The 18,120-nt window shown below is 21.4% G+C and overlaps 6 protein-coding genes across 6 annotated transcripts; all 6 read left to right on the top strand. All coding sequences in view use genetic code 6, as the record gives it.

Annotated features, from left to right (window-relative positions):
* Positions 1-494: 494 nt before the first annotated feature.
* TTHERM_00125440 (oxalate/formate antiporter family transporter) lies at positions 495-2,081 on the top strand (the record flags this gene model as incomplete). The annotated part of the gene is made up of 2 exons (XM_001016223.2): positions 495-1,029; positions 1,094-2,081. The coding sequence occupies exons 1-2, from the start codon at positions 593-595 to the stop codon at positions 2,079-2,081; spliced, it is 1,425 nt and encodes a 474-aa protein (XP_001016223.2). The 5' UTR covers positions 495-592.
* A 2,308-nt stretch (positions 2,082-4,389) lies between these two features.
* On the top strand, positions 4,390-5,061 carry TTHERM_00125450 (ribonuclease T2 family protein; the record flags this gene model as incomplete). Its single annotated transcript, XM_001016224.1, has 1 exon — positions 4,390-5,061. The coding sequence occupies one exon, from the start codon at positions 4,390-4,392 to the stop codon at positions 5,059-5,061; it is 672 nt and encodes a 223-aa protein (XP_001016224.1).
* A 740-nt stretch (positions 5,062-5,801) lies between these two features.
* Positions 5,802-7,097, top strand: TTHERM_00125460 (monothiol glutaredoxin-S11 protein; the record flags this gene model as incomplete). The annotated part of the gene is made up of 1 exon (XM_001016225.3): positions 5,802-7,097. The coding sequence occupies one exon, from the start codon at positions 5,802-5,804 to the stop codon at positions 7,095-7,097; it is 1,296 nt and encodes a 431-aa protein (XP_001016225.1).
* An 839-nt stretch (positions 7,098-7,936) lies between these two features.
* Positions 7,937-8,389, top strand: TTHERM_00125470 (EF-hand protein; the record flags this gene model as incomplete). The annotated part of the gene is made up of 1 exon (XM_001016226.1): positions 7,937-8,389. One exon carries the CDS (start codon positions 7,937-7,939, stop codon positions 8,387-8,389), a length of 453 nt encoding a protein of 150 aa, XP_001016226.1.
* Positions 8,390-9,374: 985 nt separating this feature from the next.
* Positions 9,375-9,926, top strand: TTHERM_00125480 (Mpv17/PMP22 family protein; the record flags this gene model as incomplete). The annotated part of the gene is made up of 1 exon (XM_001016227.1): positions 9,375-9,926. One exon carries the CDS (start codon positions 9,375-9,377, stop codon positions 9,924-9,926), a length of 552 nt encoding a protein of 183 aa, XP_001016227.1.
* Positions 9,927-12,284: 2,358 nt separating this feature from the next.
* Positions 12,285-16,349, top strand: TTHERM_00125490 (ATPase, histidine kinase-, DNA gyrase B; the record flags this gene model as incomplete). Its single annotated transcript, XM_001016228.2, has 3 exons — positions 12,285-13,964; positions 14,893-15,623; positions 15,833-16,349. The coding sequence occupies 3 exons, from the start codon at positions 12,285-12,287 to the stop codon at positions 16,347-16,349; spliced, it is 2,928 nt and encodes a 975-aa protein (XP_001016228.2).
* Positions 16,350-18,120: the final 1,771 nt, after the last annotated feature.

Raw genomic sequence — 18,120 nt, 5'->3', positions numbered from 1 at the left:
ATTTAGTTTTATACTCATCAATTTAGCCTGTAAAATAAATAAAAAATTATATTGAAGATAAATATGCAAAAAAAGCTGAGATATGAAAAAAACCTAGATGATAATCTTTTCCTCAGCAAATAACTTCAAAAATAAATAAATATTTTTATTTCTAAATAAAATAAAATTAATTCATTTATTTATTTAAAATGTAAAAGATCCTTTTGTCTTGGTTGTAAACACTGTTTAACATTCTGATAATTCATCAGAAATTTTTTGTATCAAATTTTCATTAAAAAAGATAGAATTAAGAATTGATATGATTTTAAAAGTAATAAACTCTTACTTGAAGTTTAGACCAAATATCTATCTTGAATTATATTAAAAATGTATTTTATTTATAAATATCTTTTTTAAAAAGGTGAAAGACAAATAGCCAAATTAATAAACTAAAAAATAAATTTATTTAAAAAAATATATGAATACATATTTCATACAAATTTGACGTAAAATATCATCAAAAAAAGCTGCTTAGCCGCTAAAAAGCATTTAATTTATTTAGTTTTTAGAAAAAGTCAAGCAAATTTTAAAGCTGCTTTTAAATAAAAAATAAATGCAGATCATAAACAAGCTTAATAGTATATAAAGCCCTTTAGCACGACTACCCTTCTAAACTAGAGGCTATCTTTCTCTTTTTGGAGGCTTTCTTATCCATTTAATTTTAGGAACATTTTATCTTTGGAGTACTATGAATACTTATGTAACTTCATACTTAAGAAACGATGGATAAAACTACACAAACGCAGATGTTAACGCAGTATTCCCTTTCATGATGCTTGCTATTAATATTTGCAATCCTTTTGGAGTTATATTAGCTAAAAAAATAGGATTTAGACTTTAAGCAGTGGTATGCTCTTTTATATTAGGAGTATCTGTAGTGTTAAGTTCTTTTTTTGTTGATAATTTTATACTCTTTTCCTTTTTTTATGGATTTATGTTTGGGTTCGCCACAGGATTAGTTTATATGATACCATTTAATACAAGCTATCTGTAAATCTTTAAATAAAAAGTTTTTTATTTTTAAATAATCTATTAACATTTTATTTATTTTTAGATATTTTCCACATAGAAAAGGATTTGCAAGTGGTGTAATTTCTGCTGGTTTTGGATTTGGAGCTACCCTCTTCCTTTGGCTTGTATATAGCTTTATGAATCCTCATGATATCCGTCCTATTAACTCTCTTTTTCCTAAACAAGTTTCAGAAAATCTACCTGATACCCTATTGACTTTAGGTTTTTTATATTTTATAATCTCATTAATTGGTGCTTTATTAATTGAAAGACCTACTTAAGAGGAGATAGATTAAGTAGAATAAGAAATATAACAAAATGATATTTAATAAGAAATGTAACTCCTCAAAAATGATTACTCTAAAGCTGAAGATAAAAATATTACAAGTTAAAATTTACCAAACGAATGTTAGACATTTTAAGATGGGATGAATACAAAAATAATTTATTTAACTATAGCCATGGCCACTTTATTTTGCTGTTATGGAATTATGATAATTGCTAATTTTAAGCCATATGCAAGCTAACATAATTATAATGACAGCTTTCTAACATTTGTTGCTACTATAGGGAGTATAGTAAATGGATTGGCAAGACTGTTTTGGGGATACTTAATGGAAAAAATTACATTTAAATAAATAATTCTCTACAATTTAGGAATATAAATATTTATAAGTTCAACCTTAGATTTAATCATAGATGTACCTTTTTTATTCTTTATTTATATTATACTTGCTTATTTTTCCTACGGTGGATGGTATGCAAAGCTACCAGCTCTTGTTGCTAAAATTTTTGGTAAAAAGGTAGGAACGACAATTTACGGAATAACATTTACTGGCTTTACGATTGCTGGCTGGATTTAATTCTTTTTAGTTAGATAAGTGCAACAAGATATAGGTTGGGGAAACCTGTTTTTGATTTTTACAGTCATTTAAATACTATCTCTTATTTATTTCAAGGATATTGATTTTAATTTTGATTGGAGAGCCTTTTACAAAAATAAATAGAGTAATTAAATCTCTAAAGTTTGATATTTATTGTAAAAATGTTTTTTAAATTGTTAAAAATGATTTAATAAAAAGTGAATTACTAATTATTTCAAACATTAAAATAATATATATAACTTCAATAGACAACCTAAATGAAACAGTAAAATTTATTGCATTATAGTTTGAATATAATATAATTTTATCTAATATAATCAATCAATAACAAAGTTTTAATATCTTTATCTTTGATAATTCTTGATCATAAACCAATTTATTTTTATTTTATTATCATGTATTATGTTATTATTATTATTATTATTATTATTTATTGTTGAAAATTTTTTGTCTAGATTATTGGAGATAAATTCGAAAATAATTTTCATCACTTAAAAAATATTTTTTTCAAGTGTAATAAGTTAATAATTTCATAAATTAATTAGATAATTTTATTAGATATGTCTATATGTTTATTTAGATTTTTAAAATGTTTTTAAATTACCATTTTTGAATTTTTTTTTAATGTTTAAAATAAATTTAGAAAAATAATTTAAAATAATAAATTAAAATTCCAGTATTGGTATAAAAATTAAATTAAGGATAAATGCTTTTTATTTATTATTTTTTTTGAAATAAATTAATTTCATACATAAAAATTCATTATTTTTAAAAATAATTAGACAAGTTTTACTAATCAGTTGATTTTAATTTAATCATTTTCTTTTTTACAAAAATTTTATGTTTTTTCAATTTAATTATGTTAGCTATTGCAAATATTAAACCTTATCAAATTTCTTTATTTAATATTTAAAAATGTAAAAAAAATGTAGAGTCTGTCCCCCAAATTATTGTATTAAATTTGGTTAAGGTAATAGAATTTAAAATGCCATTGTATTTATGGCAAATACTTTTTAAAAAATAATTAATTATATGTGTAAAGTAGTGTAAGTCATTAGATAATTGTTAATAGTTGTAAGCAAAAAAAGTTAATTAGCTGGAAAAGATGCTCTTTTTACATAAAAGGAGGGGGATTTACAAAAATAAAATGTATGTTAAGCTTGTTTAACTTTAAAATGTTCAGCTTACTAGAAATTAAGTAGAACAACCTATAAATTGCATTTTAAAATTAAATTTTTAAAAAACCAGTTAAAGGTTTAAGTAAATAGTATTTCATTTTGCTATTTTTCCATTAAGCTTATGGCTCAAAAAAATATATGTTGATATTATAGTGTTTAATGAGAAAATTTTTTAAATTAATATATACACTTATTTAACTAGTTAATTCTAAGAAATATGAGTCAAAAGTAAATTAATTATATTAAGTAAATATGCTTAACTCCCAACATTGAGTTTTAATTTAAAAATAAAAAAAGATTTTCATTCTTAAAATTAACAAATCTTATTTAACAAGAATTATTTAGGCAATAAATAAAAGTTTAAGTTCTCATGAAAACTATTTGGTTAACTTATTTATTGTTGATACATTTTTATCAAAGCGTTTCGGTATATTAAACAGATGTTTTAATCAATCAAATCTGTTTGTTTTATTCTGTGGTTGAAAAATTTTAATTAACAATTAGCTAAATTCATGAATAAATCATATTTTACCAATTTATAGGTTTGGTTTTAATTAATTTAAAATTGAAATACTTTTGATTCTACTAGTATTTTAGTAGTCATTTCTTAAGTTAATCTTATTTGACTTAAATGAATTTAATGCAGTAACTAATACATATATCTAATTTTAGTAAAACTATATTTACTAAAAATTATTTTTATTTAATTTTATGCTATTATTGAAATCATTATGTAATATAAATCCTTTTATTTTAGAATTATTTTAATTATTTTTATAACTTTGTTTCTAAATTCTATTTTTCAAATATTTTGAAAAAAATAAAGCAAAATATTTAAAAATTAAAAAAAATATCTATTGATTAGGTATTTTACATTCATAGACATATCAAGCTGATCATTTTTAATCATGATGTATTACTAATTTAAATTAATATGCATGTATATATAGGAAATGCTTTTTAAATGAAGATACTTTGATATAAGAAAATACGTAATCAATCAGTTAGGTATTAAATTTAACTTTAATTTGATTGTAATATTTACTATACATTTTCAAACTTTTACACATTTTATTAACATAAAAGCCCCCTTTTTAAATATCTTTATGATTCTATACATATTTAATATTAATTTTGATGCTTAATAAAACCATACATGTACCGATTATCTATGAAAAGCCGTACTTTAAAAACTCTCCTTTCTCTCTTTGAAAATATTATAATTGCAAACTAAATAAAAATAAATTGAAAAATAAAATAAAATAAAAAAAAAAAAAATGGCTTCTTACAAATAATCACTTTTACTCTTTGCTTTATTGCTTTGCTACACTTCTGCTTATACCTATTATGCCTTTGAGATGGAATGGCCTGGAACTATCTGCAAACAAAAAAGTTGCAGTGCTTAATATCTTGGAAATTTTGATGACTAAAACTTCAATATTCACGGACTTTGGCCTTCAGGTTCTAGAAGCAATCCTTGCAGCTATCCTAGCAATTGCTCAAATGAGGATTTGGACTACTCCTAAATCAATAAATCTGATAATGATTACATTGATACTTACTGGGTTGGCTTATATAATGACTCTGATTCCTTTAGAACTCATGAATGGTAAAAGCACGGTACATGCTTTAATGGTAGTTAAACTCAATTTTTCTCAACAGTCACTTCTATTCACAAGCAATACAATCCTATTAAGGCTTTAGCTAATCACAATATCGTCCCTAGTGATAGCTAAACTTACACCTTAACTCAAATATAAAATGCTTTACATCATGAATTCAGTGGTCCAGCTCTTATTAAGTGTGTTTACATCTAAGATACTCAAATGCTCTCTGTCATTGATTTGTTCATTTCTTCAGATTTGAATAATCTTTTAAAATGTCCTTGCAGCAAGAATCTTAAAAGTCTTTGCAACAATGATGACCCTATTGTTATCCCAACATTTTGAAAATTCAAAGCTAATAAAAATTATTAATTTTTATTTTATTAAAAATTTGTAATTTTACATATAAAATATTATTGTAGCTTAAATTAATATTTTTTACAATTTTAAAAATAAAATATCAATTTTTTAGTAAAAAGCAAACAAATATCAAACCTAAAATATAAATTATTAGTTTTGATTTTATATAAATGTTAAAATAATAGTGTAAATTTTAAATTAGTTGTTTTGAGCACTTATTTTTAAAATAACATATTACTTTTTTAGTAAAAAGCAAATATCAAATTTAAAATATAAATTATTAACTTTGATTTTATAAAAAATTTGTAATTTATAAGTTAAAAGAATAATTAATCTAAATTTAAAATTAGTTTTTTTGAGTAATATTTTTAAAAATAAAATATTAATTTTTAACTAAAAATTAAAATATAGAAAATATAAGCTGTGAAAGACTTACTATAAAATTAATATAATAGCGGATTGTTGCTTATGATTTTATCTTAAGAATATAAATTTATATTAGGAAAATTATTAAGAAATTTTCTTAAAATGAATAATTCTAGAAATTGTTCTAAATTTAATTAATTAATTAATTAATTGCATAAATATTTGTATTCCTTTATGCAAATATATCTTTGAAATTAATTTAGTACTTTTAAATATATTAATTATTAGCTCATAATTTCATTATAAATTAAGTTAGATAAGAAAGAGAAAATATAGGTTGCCAACATACTTTAAATAGGATGCAAGAGATAAGTTAAGAAAGAGATTTTAACAGGATTACCCTCAACAATTTTGGTAAAATGATAGTAATTACATTTTACGCAGATTGGTATGACCATTCTGTTAATTATGTAGAATAGATTGCTAACTTGTAGGAACTTATGCAAATCTAAGATGTTGTTTTTTGCAAATGTGATGCCGAAAAAGTTCCTGAAGTAGCTAATAAGTTCTAAGTATCTATGGTCCCAACTGTTGTTTTGACTGAAACCCGCAAGACCACAATTAAAAAATTCGAAAATGAAGTTCCAGCAATTTTATTTGAATAAATTGAAGAGGCAAACAAGACATTTAAAAATCAATTTGAAAATGAAAAAGAGCGCATGTATGCCAAAATAAAAGAACTCTTAAGCTAGCCTGGAGTTCTTATGTTCATAAAGGGTACTCCTTAAGAACCTGAATGCAAATTTACACGTGAATTATTAGGAATTATCGAAAGTCTTAAGATCCGCTTCAGATATTATGACATTATTGCTGACATTGATATGCGTCACTGGTTGAGACATTACAATAAGTGGCCAACATATCCTCAAATATTTATTGAAGGAAAGCTTTTAGGAGGCTTAGATGTATTAAAGGAGCATATAGCTAAGAATACTCTTGAAATTCCAGCATCTTGCAAAATATCTGAGCCCAAAGAGCGTCTTTAGTAAATTATTTAGGAACACAAATCTATCCTTTTCATGGAAGGAACTCCTAATGATGAAAATTTATAAGAAAATAGCAAGAAATTCGTAAATTTATTAGCTTAAGCTGGTATTCGCTTTAGCATATTTAACTTGCTTATTGATGCAAATTTGAAAGATTATCTCAAAGAGACCTATAAATCTACTGGTCCTTACTTCTTTGCTGGAAAGCAGTATGTAGGTAACCTAGTAGTAGTTGCTGAGCTCTTTAATAAATAAGAATTGTTATAAAAAGTTCCTGGAAGTGAATGGAAACTTGATGGAGAATAAAAAATTAAATATTTATTAAAGGCATGCCCAGTAGTTATCTTCATGCATGGAACTCCCAACGATACAAAATCAGAAGATTCAGCTAAAATGATTAAAATCCTAAATGAATGCAAAGTTAAATACGATTTCTACAATGTTGATGCTGATGCAGATGTTAACTAGTATCTTCCTATTCTTTCTAACTTTGACAAAATTCCTTAACTTTACAATGAAGGAGAATTAGTAGGAGGAATAGATGTTGTAACTAAACTTTTTAATGATGAAGATCTTAAAATTTTATTATAAAATAATATCTAAAAATGAATAAAAGATGATTTTTAAATTGTAGATTTTTAACATATATTTGCATGTTGGATTAATAAAAAATTTTATTTTACATCATTCTAAAAAATAGATAAAATAAATTTTAATTTTTTGAATATCTTTTTTTAAAAAGAATGAATTTAAATTTTAATGTTTTAAACATATTTATTAAGTAATAATTTAATAATATTATGATTTAGTGAACTATTTTTAGGTTTTTATTAATTGATTTTTTAAGCAATTCCAAATATCTATTTATAAAAAATAAAAAGTTTTATGGCTATTTATTATTACTATGAAGAATTTTATTTTTATGTTTAATTTAGCTTATTTGTTTTCCTATTTTATGCATCTAAATATTTATTATTTATAGATAATATCTATTTTTTAAAACAAGTAATTTGACAAATGATTTTTATAGTTAAAACAAATTTTCACATTTGTTAAATTATCAAAGCATTGTTTAGTGAGGTATGTGTAAGGTCAATAAGATTTACTTGATAAATAATTACGTGTTAATTAAATACTTAGTTAATGGAAAAAGATATCAGAATTGGATAATTCATAAACGTAGATGAAATAAGTATAAATTTATTTGTCTATATCAATTTGTTTTAAAATAATATTTTTGAACTTGCAATTGATTTGTGGTAATAGATGTAGTGACAAAAAAGACTCATAAGATTTCTTTATTTAGTAACAGAGCTATTAGGATTTCTTTGTGTACGCAATTTTTAAGATTATTAATATATAAAATCAAGTAGAGAATATCTTTTCAATATTTATTAATTAATTTATTAAAAACATAGCAAATAAAGAAAATCAGAAAAAGCAAAAAAATGAATAAGTATTAGGCAACCTTTCTTTTAGTTATTTTAGCAGCTGCATTGGCTGCTGATATTAAGCTGAGCTTCGATAGTTTGAAGGATCTTGGTTTAGGAGATCTTAATATAGATTTAGGAAATATAGAATTAGATTTAAGTTAAATTTCAGGAAATGCTATGAAGGATTATTTCGCAAAGTATGACAAGGATAACAGTGGTGGATTTGATTTTAATGAATTCATAACTATTTATTAAGATGAGGAGAAACCTTTTTCTGATGAAACAATCCTCAAACATTTCTAAGAAGCCGACGCTGACTCAAACGGTGTAGTTGATTATGATGAAATTTTCTATTTTGCTCTTAAATAGGCTTCATTTTTAGAAAATGTTTAATTGGCTGACGATGCACCAAAAGTTGAGCAAGAATAGTAATAGCAATAAGAATCAACTAAATAAACTGATCTTTGATATAATCACTCACTTTATACTAAACTTTATTTAAATTATAAATTCAATAATTTATTCATTCTCGTATTAAATTTTTATTATCTATTAAAGTATAAATGCTTAATATTCAGACATATATATTCAAAAAGACTGACTTTATTATATATCCATAAAAGATGTTTATTTCAATAAATAAATTATAATTATTTTAATATTTAATTATTAAATATTTGTAAAATATAAATAAATTTAAGAAGGTGTTATAAAAATTAATTTAGGTGTAATAAATCATAATATATTGAACAATATTACATATTTCAAATAGGTAGGTGATGTTATAACGTTACATTAATTAGGTGGTTGGTGTTAAATTTTTGCAATAGTTATGTATATTCATTCATATTGTCTAAGATTTTTATTCAAAATATTTTGTATGATTTTAAAAATTATTTTTTATATATATTTTACCCTAATTGAAAGAATAATAATTTAAAATTAAAACTAGCTGATTTTTATTGATTAGATTTTGAGTATAAGCATATCTTTTTTAATAATTATTAAAATCAAGGTTAATATGACCAACTTTAAATAATAAAATACAACGATTAAGATACACTCATTTAGAAATAAAATAATATTTGGTTAATATTTAACAGTTAATACTATAATAAAATATTATAAATTATAATAAATGGACTTGTAAAATTTATTAACACAATTATTAGATTATTGATTAATTTTAGAATTAACTCATTTTGATATTTATTTGTAATATTCTAAAAAGAAATATTAATTTAGAATATTTAAGTGTATAATAATGTAATAGATTTACTGTTTAAATGAATTTTTATTTTTTTATGTTTTTAAGATTATCTAATTAGATTATTTCTTTTTAAATATCTCAAAGATAATCGTTTTAGATTAAGCAAAATCATAAACATTATTTATTATTTATTTTTGCAAAAAAAATAAAAATTTTGATATTTTTTAGATTTAAACAATAGAAATGAATATATTCAAAGGATATAACAACTTATTAACAAAATACCCTTTAAGTACTAAATGCGTGACATCTGGTTTTATGTTTGGTCTGGGAGATGCCATATGTTAATTAGTATTTGAAGAAAACAAAGCATATAATTTTAGAAGAACTGCAAACATAGCTTTTGTAGGATCTGTTTTTGCAGCTCCCGTTCTACATAAATGGTATGGATTTTTACCAGGATTCTGTGAGAGAAATATTTTTTATAAGTATCCTAAGATGGGCTAGATTTCAAAAACACTTATTCCTATGGCTTTTGACTAAACTATTTTTGCCTTTTCCTTCACTTGCTATTTCTTTATGGTTGTTAATTATGTAGAGTATTAGTCTATTGAAAAAGGAATCACTAGTATTAAAGAAAAGAGTTTAGAGACTATGATAGCAAATTGGAAATTATGGCCAGCAGCTCAAATGATTAATTTCTCTATTGTACCTATTCCTTACAGAGTACTTTTTGCTAACTTTGTGGGACTTATTTGGAACATTTATCTTTCTTGGATTTAACATCGTCATTGAGTTATAAAATATAAGTCTTAAAAGCGAAAAAGAAATAAATGTGGATATTATTCTTTGAATTAAAAAGCTTGTCTAGAACTATTTAAACATATAAATGTGTGCTTTTAATTTGTGTATTCATTTTATTCTTAATTACCACTAGTCTTAACTATATTCATATAAATTTAAAAAAAGATCTAAAATCTATTTAAAAAATAGCAAAAACAAACAAATAAAAATAATATAATCAATTTGTATACTCTGTAAAATTATCTCAATTAATTTAAAAAATCAAAAGAAATGTTAATTAAAAATCTATTTTCATTTTCAAATTATTAATACATAAAACTATTAGAATATTAATATTTATTAGAATTATTTTCTTATTTTGATTAAAATGTAATAAAAATAAGAAACTTCAATTCATTTTATCAAAATGCTTTATAATTTTAATTTTTAAGTTATTTACTTTATTTTGAAATTGAGAAAGGGTAAGTTTAAGTTCAATACAAAGTCAATTAAAAGCTTTTTCTGTTTTAGTTATTAAATCAAACTATTTGTAAACTATTAAAATAAAAACTATTTTGAATTAGCATAATTTTATTTTTATTAAATCCTTCAAAAAAATAAAATTTTTTTATCTATTATTGCAATATTTTATTATTATTTTAAAAGTAGTGTAAAAAAGCTTAAAATTTTGAAAGAATTTATAAATTTCTTTTCAAACTATAATAAAAACAACTATTTTTAAGAAACTTATAAATTATTGTTTCAATTAATAAATCATATACTTAAATAATAGCATTTAAATAATTGTTTTATAAATTTAATTAAATATTTTTAAATTTTAAAGCATTTCCAAAATAAATGATAGATATAAAAATATTATTCAATATAAAATTATTTTAAAAATCATGAGAATTATTTAGTTTTTTTAAAGTAATTCTATATTGACTTATTATCTAAGAAACCTTATAAAATTTCTTTTCAAATATGATAAATTTAATGATTTTTATGAAAAAAGATAATAAGTTTAAATTAAATAAAAATTATTATTTTTTGTTTTAATATTTTTTTCTCGAAGAAAATATGAAAATATTTCTTTAAAAATAATCGATTGAAACAATCAATATTAATTATTAAATAACGAAATAGAATTTTTAAAAGGAGAGAAATTGATTTCTTATTCATTAAAAATTTCAATTAAAATAAAAAAAGTTGAAATAAAATCGTTGGAAACTTACAGTTTTTAATTAACTTAGTATTTTTCTTATATTAATATATAAATGAAATATTTGTTAAGTAATTGCCTTAAAATAATAAGATCTCTACTTTTTCTCTACTCTGGAATTTTTAATTTTAATTAATATAAACCTCAGACATAAGAATTAGAAAGTAAAAGCTACTATTACTATTAAAAATTTAAATATTTTAATATTCGAAAGATGAGAAACATAAATATCCTTTTAAAATCAAATAAATATTTCAATTATCTTTTTAAAAATCATAATAAATATAAGAAAATTAAAGATCAAGAAAGTATTTAAAGGTGGAATTAAAATATTAATATTTTTTTTGTTAAATTAATATTGTGTAATTTACTGATTTTGCTTATAAAAAACACTTTAAAATCAACAATATATTTGAATTATCTTTTTAAAAAGCTTAACAAATTTTAGGGAATTAAAGATCTAGAAAGTATTTAAGGGTGGAATTAAAATATTAATTTTGTTAAGTTAATATTGTGTAATTTACTGATTTGATAATTTTTTTTAATAAACTTAAATTGGCTTGCTATGACTGACGGATTATTTTACAAAAACCAATTACCATCAATTTTATAAAATCTTAGTAAGATTTAAAACAATCAAAAATTATAATAATTAATGGAACCTTTTTATGTCGATAGAGTTTCTATTTATAAAAAATCTATTGGATTTTAATTAAAAAGAGTTACTTAGATAGGAGATTTAATATTTTCGTTCACTATAACAAAAAAAGTCTATACCAAAAAACATAAATAATTTAAATAATTATTTAGATAGGAAGTAATGGTTGTAAATTAAAAAAGGAGTTTTCGTTGTAGTTTGTTTGATAACATCCTTGAATTAATTTATGAAAAGAAAATTTTAATTAATTTAATTTTTTACAATAAATGAGTTATTTTCTGAATATTTGTTTGACTTTATTCTAACTAGTTTCTTTTTTCAGTGAAAAAGTAATGGCTTGGCATTTAATATTTAAATCATAATAACAGAAGGGAGTTAACTTATAGTTTATTTATTAAGAGCTTAAATTTACTTACAGTTTTATTCACTATAAATTAACAAAATAGATGATCGAATATTAATATCAGCGAATAAATAAATGAATAAATAAATGCAGATAAACTATTAAAAGTTTTTTTTTTTTCACTTGAATTTGATTGATTTTGAGTAAAATATTAATTAAAAATAGTTAATAATATTTCTTATTTAATTGCATAGTTTTTTCAACAAAGCTTTTATAAATATAATTATTACCAAAGATCTATATTTTAGATAGGTAGAAGATAAATAGTAGTAGATTTTAATGAATGGAATATCATTAAGTTTCAAAGTAGATAAATTTGAAAAGCAGTTTAATAAGGATCGCACTAAGTCTGGTAGAGACTTCTCAAAGGGATATCTCTTGATTCTCCTCATTGAGATGATTGTTATTGGAATAGATTATGCTATTAATAGGAAGTATAACGATCTTATAATATTATGCATAACTCTAGCATAGTTTTTGTTAGGCTTAATGCAAAGGCTTGTTGTACTTAAAATATGCTCAAGCTACTTTAATTTGTTTATTGCCATCCAAAATCTTGGGCAAGCTATGCTAAATTGCTGCATGATAAGTTTTTGGTTGAATGTTAACGATATTGATTATGTAAATAATTTGTATTATGGCTCAAACATTGTGTTAAAGCATATTTATTTGTTGCAAGGCAGTAATTTTATTATGAAATTTATCACTGCAATTAATATTGGAATCATTTATGAAGTATTCTTTATCAGGTTTCAAACATCCATTCGACATTATGTTTTGTCTGTTTCAATAGCAATTTTTCTTTAAATTTACAAAATATTTTAAGAAGACCTTAGTCTTAGGAATCTTTTTCTTGTGTAGAGAAGCGAGGATGAGATGAATTTTTTAGTAAAGCGCTTGCTTCCAGTCAGTATGCTCATTACCAAATACGATAAAAAAGAGGAACGTATTTACTTCCACATGTCTAATACAAAGCTATAAAAGTAGTTTCATATAAAAGATGATGATAGCATGAAAAATTTTTTATTAAAAGTTGAGCTGTAAGCTTTAGATGAATATTAACGCCTGCAGTTAGAGAGTAATAATAACAAAAGCTTATTTTAGCATATGCATTTCTAAGCAATTTCCTACAGTAAAAAGCATTACAAAAAGAAGAATACAATAAATGTAAACAATAACCAAGATAATTTGTAAAATGATCGTAAGTAATCAATATTAAATAACAACTCTATTCCAAATATGCACCAAAATTAACAGGCTTTATTCTCTGCAGCAGCACTCAATTAACCTGTTGATGACATGGTATCGCCGAATTCTCTTTCATGCAGATAATCTGGAGACTTAATTAGCCATCGAATGACTGAGCATAATCTCAGAAACATATTTGGGATTTAGGAAAAGATAGAATCAGATTCAATGACCCAAAAAATAATAAAATCAATTAGAAAAAAAGAACACAAAAAAACTATTAAAAAATAATTTGATAATTTAGAAATTGAAATAGGAGATAGATAATATGAATAAACTATAAAAGATGTATATAACACTAATAGCAATCATCCTAATTCTAATAATATAATTAATAACCTCAACATAAATGAATACAATTAAAAAAAAGGAATAAATAACAATGCTAACGTAAATGCTAAAAATATTGCAGATGAAATTTATGATCGTCTAGAAGTATTTTATGGCATTTTATAAGGTGAAAATTAAAAGATCCTGAACATCAAAATTTACACATATATCTTAGAAGAAATTTACTAAGTAGGCTTTTATAAATTTTTCTTTTCAATATGAAAAAAATTAATTTTTTAATCAATCAAATATGAAAATTTTAAAAAATAATGCTTTCTTTATTTATTTAACATTTAAAGTAAATAAATAAATAAATATTTCCAACTTACTAATTTTGATCTATTCTTTTATTTATTTTTTACTAGTTATTGCAATATGAGTACTTACAGTTTTACTAAATGTTCGAAAATAGAAGTAACCCAAAATTATATTCACACATATCTATTTATACTTCTAAAAGGACTCAGCTCAAAAATTTTCTAATTTGATAAATATCAAAATAAATTTATCCTAAATATAATCCAAATAAGTATTTATCAAACATCAATGATTGAAAAATTAATTTTTATAAAAAAATATTTAAACATAATTTGTTTATCTTCCATTTTTAAAAGTATTCAATATGCGAATTAAGTTAAAATAGCTTTTATATGAATAATAGAATAATAATATGTTGAATAAATAAATTTATAGCAAAATTACTAAATTATTGCTCTTTTCTTTGAATAAAGTATAATTGGTAAAAATCTAATTTCTATAAGCCTTGATCACCTAACTAGTTAGTTATTTATATAAAATATAAAATGTTAAAAATTTTAAAAAGAGATAGAAGACAAAGTTAAAAATAATTTGCTATTTGTTATGAAAATTCGCAATTGAAAAATATATTTTTTTCAAAAATTTAGTCACATAAGCTTGTGGAGTTTTTGTAAAAGATATTTATTTTTACTTAGCTTTTATTAAAACCATTGAAATTTTGATTGAAATCGCATAAATAAATTAATATTTTTGCTGAATTACTATTTTAAAGCTCCAAAAGCTAAATAAGTTTTTACCACAAATTATTAGATACAATTAAAAACTAAATTTATAAATGTTTAATTTAAATAATAAATAGGTGATTATTTTTGAAGATGAAACACTTTAAGGAAGAGTAGAATATTTGCAGAAACTCAATAAATATTATATGAATTTATTTGAATAAATGCTTAAAAAACTTAGAGCTCCAATCGCTCAAAGCTTATATAAAATGAAAAAAGCAGTTAATAACCTAAAATAAAATATTATCTTAAAATAGTAATAATCAATCAATCAAAATCTTTCTAGGCTCGATAGTATTTTAAGCTAAAACGATTAATAAACAAATGCTCTATCTAGACTAAGAGAGATAGCCTCAGACTTAATTGTAAGAAAGCAGAGTAGTTAAATATAAAATACAATAGTTTAATCAACTTTGAACAACGATTCATCTAGGCAAGGAACTTCACTTTTAGAGGATATTATTAAATAAGATAAGCAATAAAAAGATTTGATTTTTTAAAATACTTAAGACCTTTAATATAATAACTACAATATTCTTAATAGCTTATTCAACTATTAAGACATTTTTAAAATATTCTCAAAGAATTCTATCATCATTTCTCCAATTAATATCTCTTTAGAAAGGATTATAAAAGATCTAAAAACTATTTTTCAATCTGAATATAAATCACGCTGTCTTGAATTATATTTTATTAATGATCTTACAGAAGAAGATTCATACATTAACACTGACGAAAAATATTTGAAATAAGTCTTTATTAATCTTATAAATAATTCCCTCCAATCTCTTACTAAGATCTAAAAAGGGTAATTAATTAATTAATAGTTTATTTCAGAATTTAATTTTTTATTTAAGATTTATAAAATATACAACTTACTTAAGCATCAATTTTATTTTCAATTCTAAAAAATTATTAAATTAATTAGTTTTTTTCTAAAATATTTTTGAAATTTTTTTAAATGGTTTTAGTTTAATCTATCACAACATAATAATTAAAATTATTTATTTTAATTAGCTATACGGCAGTTCATTTTAAATTGAATCCTCTAGATAATTAGCTTATAGATATTTCTATTATTGATACAGGACCAGGCTTTGACAATAATTACAACATAAGTGAATAAATTCTTATATAACATTTAAATGTTATGACTTTAGGAAGAAATTTGAAAGTCAAAGAGTTAAAAGTTGGTATCCCAATTAGCTAGAAAATAATTGGAAAATTAGGACCATATGAGAAAATATAGTTTGAAAAAAATGTGGTTAGGTTTTAAATATACAAAGATTACGATGGTTTGATTAAAAATAAAGATAACAACTATTATGGTGGATATGTAAAGAGAAAGAGCTTGTTTGTTAGAAATAAAACTATTAGCTAAAGTGAAAAATCTGAGTAAATTTGTGAAGAAAATGAACAAGACTACTAATAAAACGAGATTAATTATGCCATCTAAAAGCAGTAAGTAATAGAAAGAAGTGAAGCGCTTGTATTCAGCAAACACTAAGACTACTTTAGTGAATCTTCGTATTGAGTTATTAAATTTTTCAAAAAGAAAATATTCCTTCAAATTTTAGCAAATTCTTCTATTTATTTTTAAGAGATTTTCCGAAAAATTAAATATTCCATTTCAATTAATTAATGTTTTTTTGGAGTTAATGAAAAAAATAAAATGTAAATAATAAATAAACAATTATACAAAATTAATATACTAAAAAGATTAAATGTAAAATAAGTGTTACTTACTTACTTACTTAAAAGTTTTAATTGTAATTAATTATAATAGTTCTTTTTGTTGAAATTTTTTACTTTTTTATATTATAATAAGTGCTAAAAAACATATAAGCTTTAAATTATTTTTAAGCATTTGACTTATCATTTCTTTTAAAAAGAAATAAAAGAGTTAATTAATTTAAAATAATCGTTGTCTTAAAATTTAATATTATTTAATAAAATATTATGTATGGTGATATTTGAGAATGCTAAAATTTTTTACTAAATAGAATAGTACAAAATAGTTTAATTAAACAAAGCAAATTATAAATATTTAAATCAATTCTGTTTAATTTAAATTTATTTGCATTTCTTGCTTTTTAAAAATAAATATTTAATTATTTTATTATAAATATTATTTTTAAAATCTTAAAATTTAATAAATATCTTAATATAAGTCAATCTTCTGAGGTAAAATCGTAATTTAGTAGCTTTAAACTTAATTATTTAGTGTAAATTTATTTAGTAATTTTTTATTGTAAAATATAAAAAGTAAAAATATAAAGATTTTTTTTTCAATTTAGCATTTCAAGTTATTAATAATGAAAAAAAACAATCTACAGCGTAATATTTATGCTTGTATTGATAGTCAATGAATATTTTATGTCTAATCAATGTAAGTCCAAATTTTTTATATTATATTGCAAAATAAAACAAAAATTCAACAATAAAAATAAATTATTTTGCTCAAATTATTTTACTTCAAAAGAAAATTTTTAGGGTTTTATTAATTTCCTTTAATAAATAAATAAGATAAACAAAATAAAAATAAAATGAATGTTTTTTTAAATTGATAGTTTGATAAATTTTTTGTAAAATTTCAAATTCAAAGTTGATAAAAACATATTTTATTAAGCTCAATTTTGAAAAGAAAATATTATTATTTTATTTATTATTAATTACAAAATTAATTTATTATCTTTGAATCATATAAAAATGAAGAAAAATAAATATTAATATTTAATAGCAAGACTAGCATAGATATTTCTTAATAAACAATGCAAAAATATCAAAAAGGAAAACTATAATGTTATTTTTTTTGAGAAAATATTATTTCAAAAAAGGATTGAGTCTTTATTATTTAATAGTAATTGTTAATTTGAAATTTTACTTGTTATTGAAAGACTTAATTTGCTTTATTTTAAATTAAAAAGAATGTTTGGAGGGAAATTAAAAAAATTCAAAATTCAAAAATTAAATTAAATATTTATAATGATTGTTTTGTCGTGTTATTTTTTAAAAAGATCTATTCGCTAAAAGATAAATAGGATAATTAACTAAGTAATTAATTAATATTGACTTATTTAATTTTTGAAATTAAAATCAAAATATCGCGAAAACGTAAAAAATTAAACTGGAGGTAATCTTTGCGGAATTTATTAATATCTTGTACATTCTGAGAAAAATAAAGATAATCCTAAAGAAATCATACATAAATTTCCTTTATTAAATTATAAAAAAAGAGATACTCATTTTAATAATAATTTTTACCGAAAAATCCTTATTCGACATTCAATCTGATAGCATACAAA

The sequence above is a fragment of the Tetrahymena thermophila genome, assembly GCF_000189635.1.
Source record: "Tetrahymena thermophila SB210 genomic scaffold scf_8254645, whole genome shotgun sequence".
NCBI lineage: Eukaryota > Ciliophora > Oligohymenophorea > Hymenostomatida > Tetrahymenidae > Tetrahymena > Tetrahymena thermophila.
The sequence above is the reverse complement of the archived record's forward strand: the minus strand, read 5'-3'. Positions and strand labels throughout refer to the sequence as shown.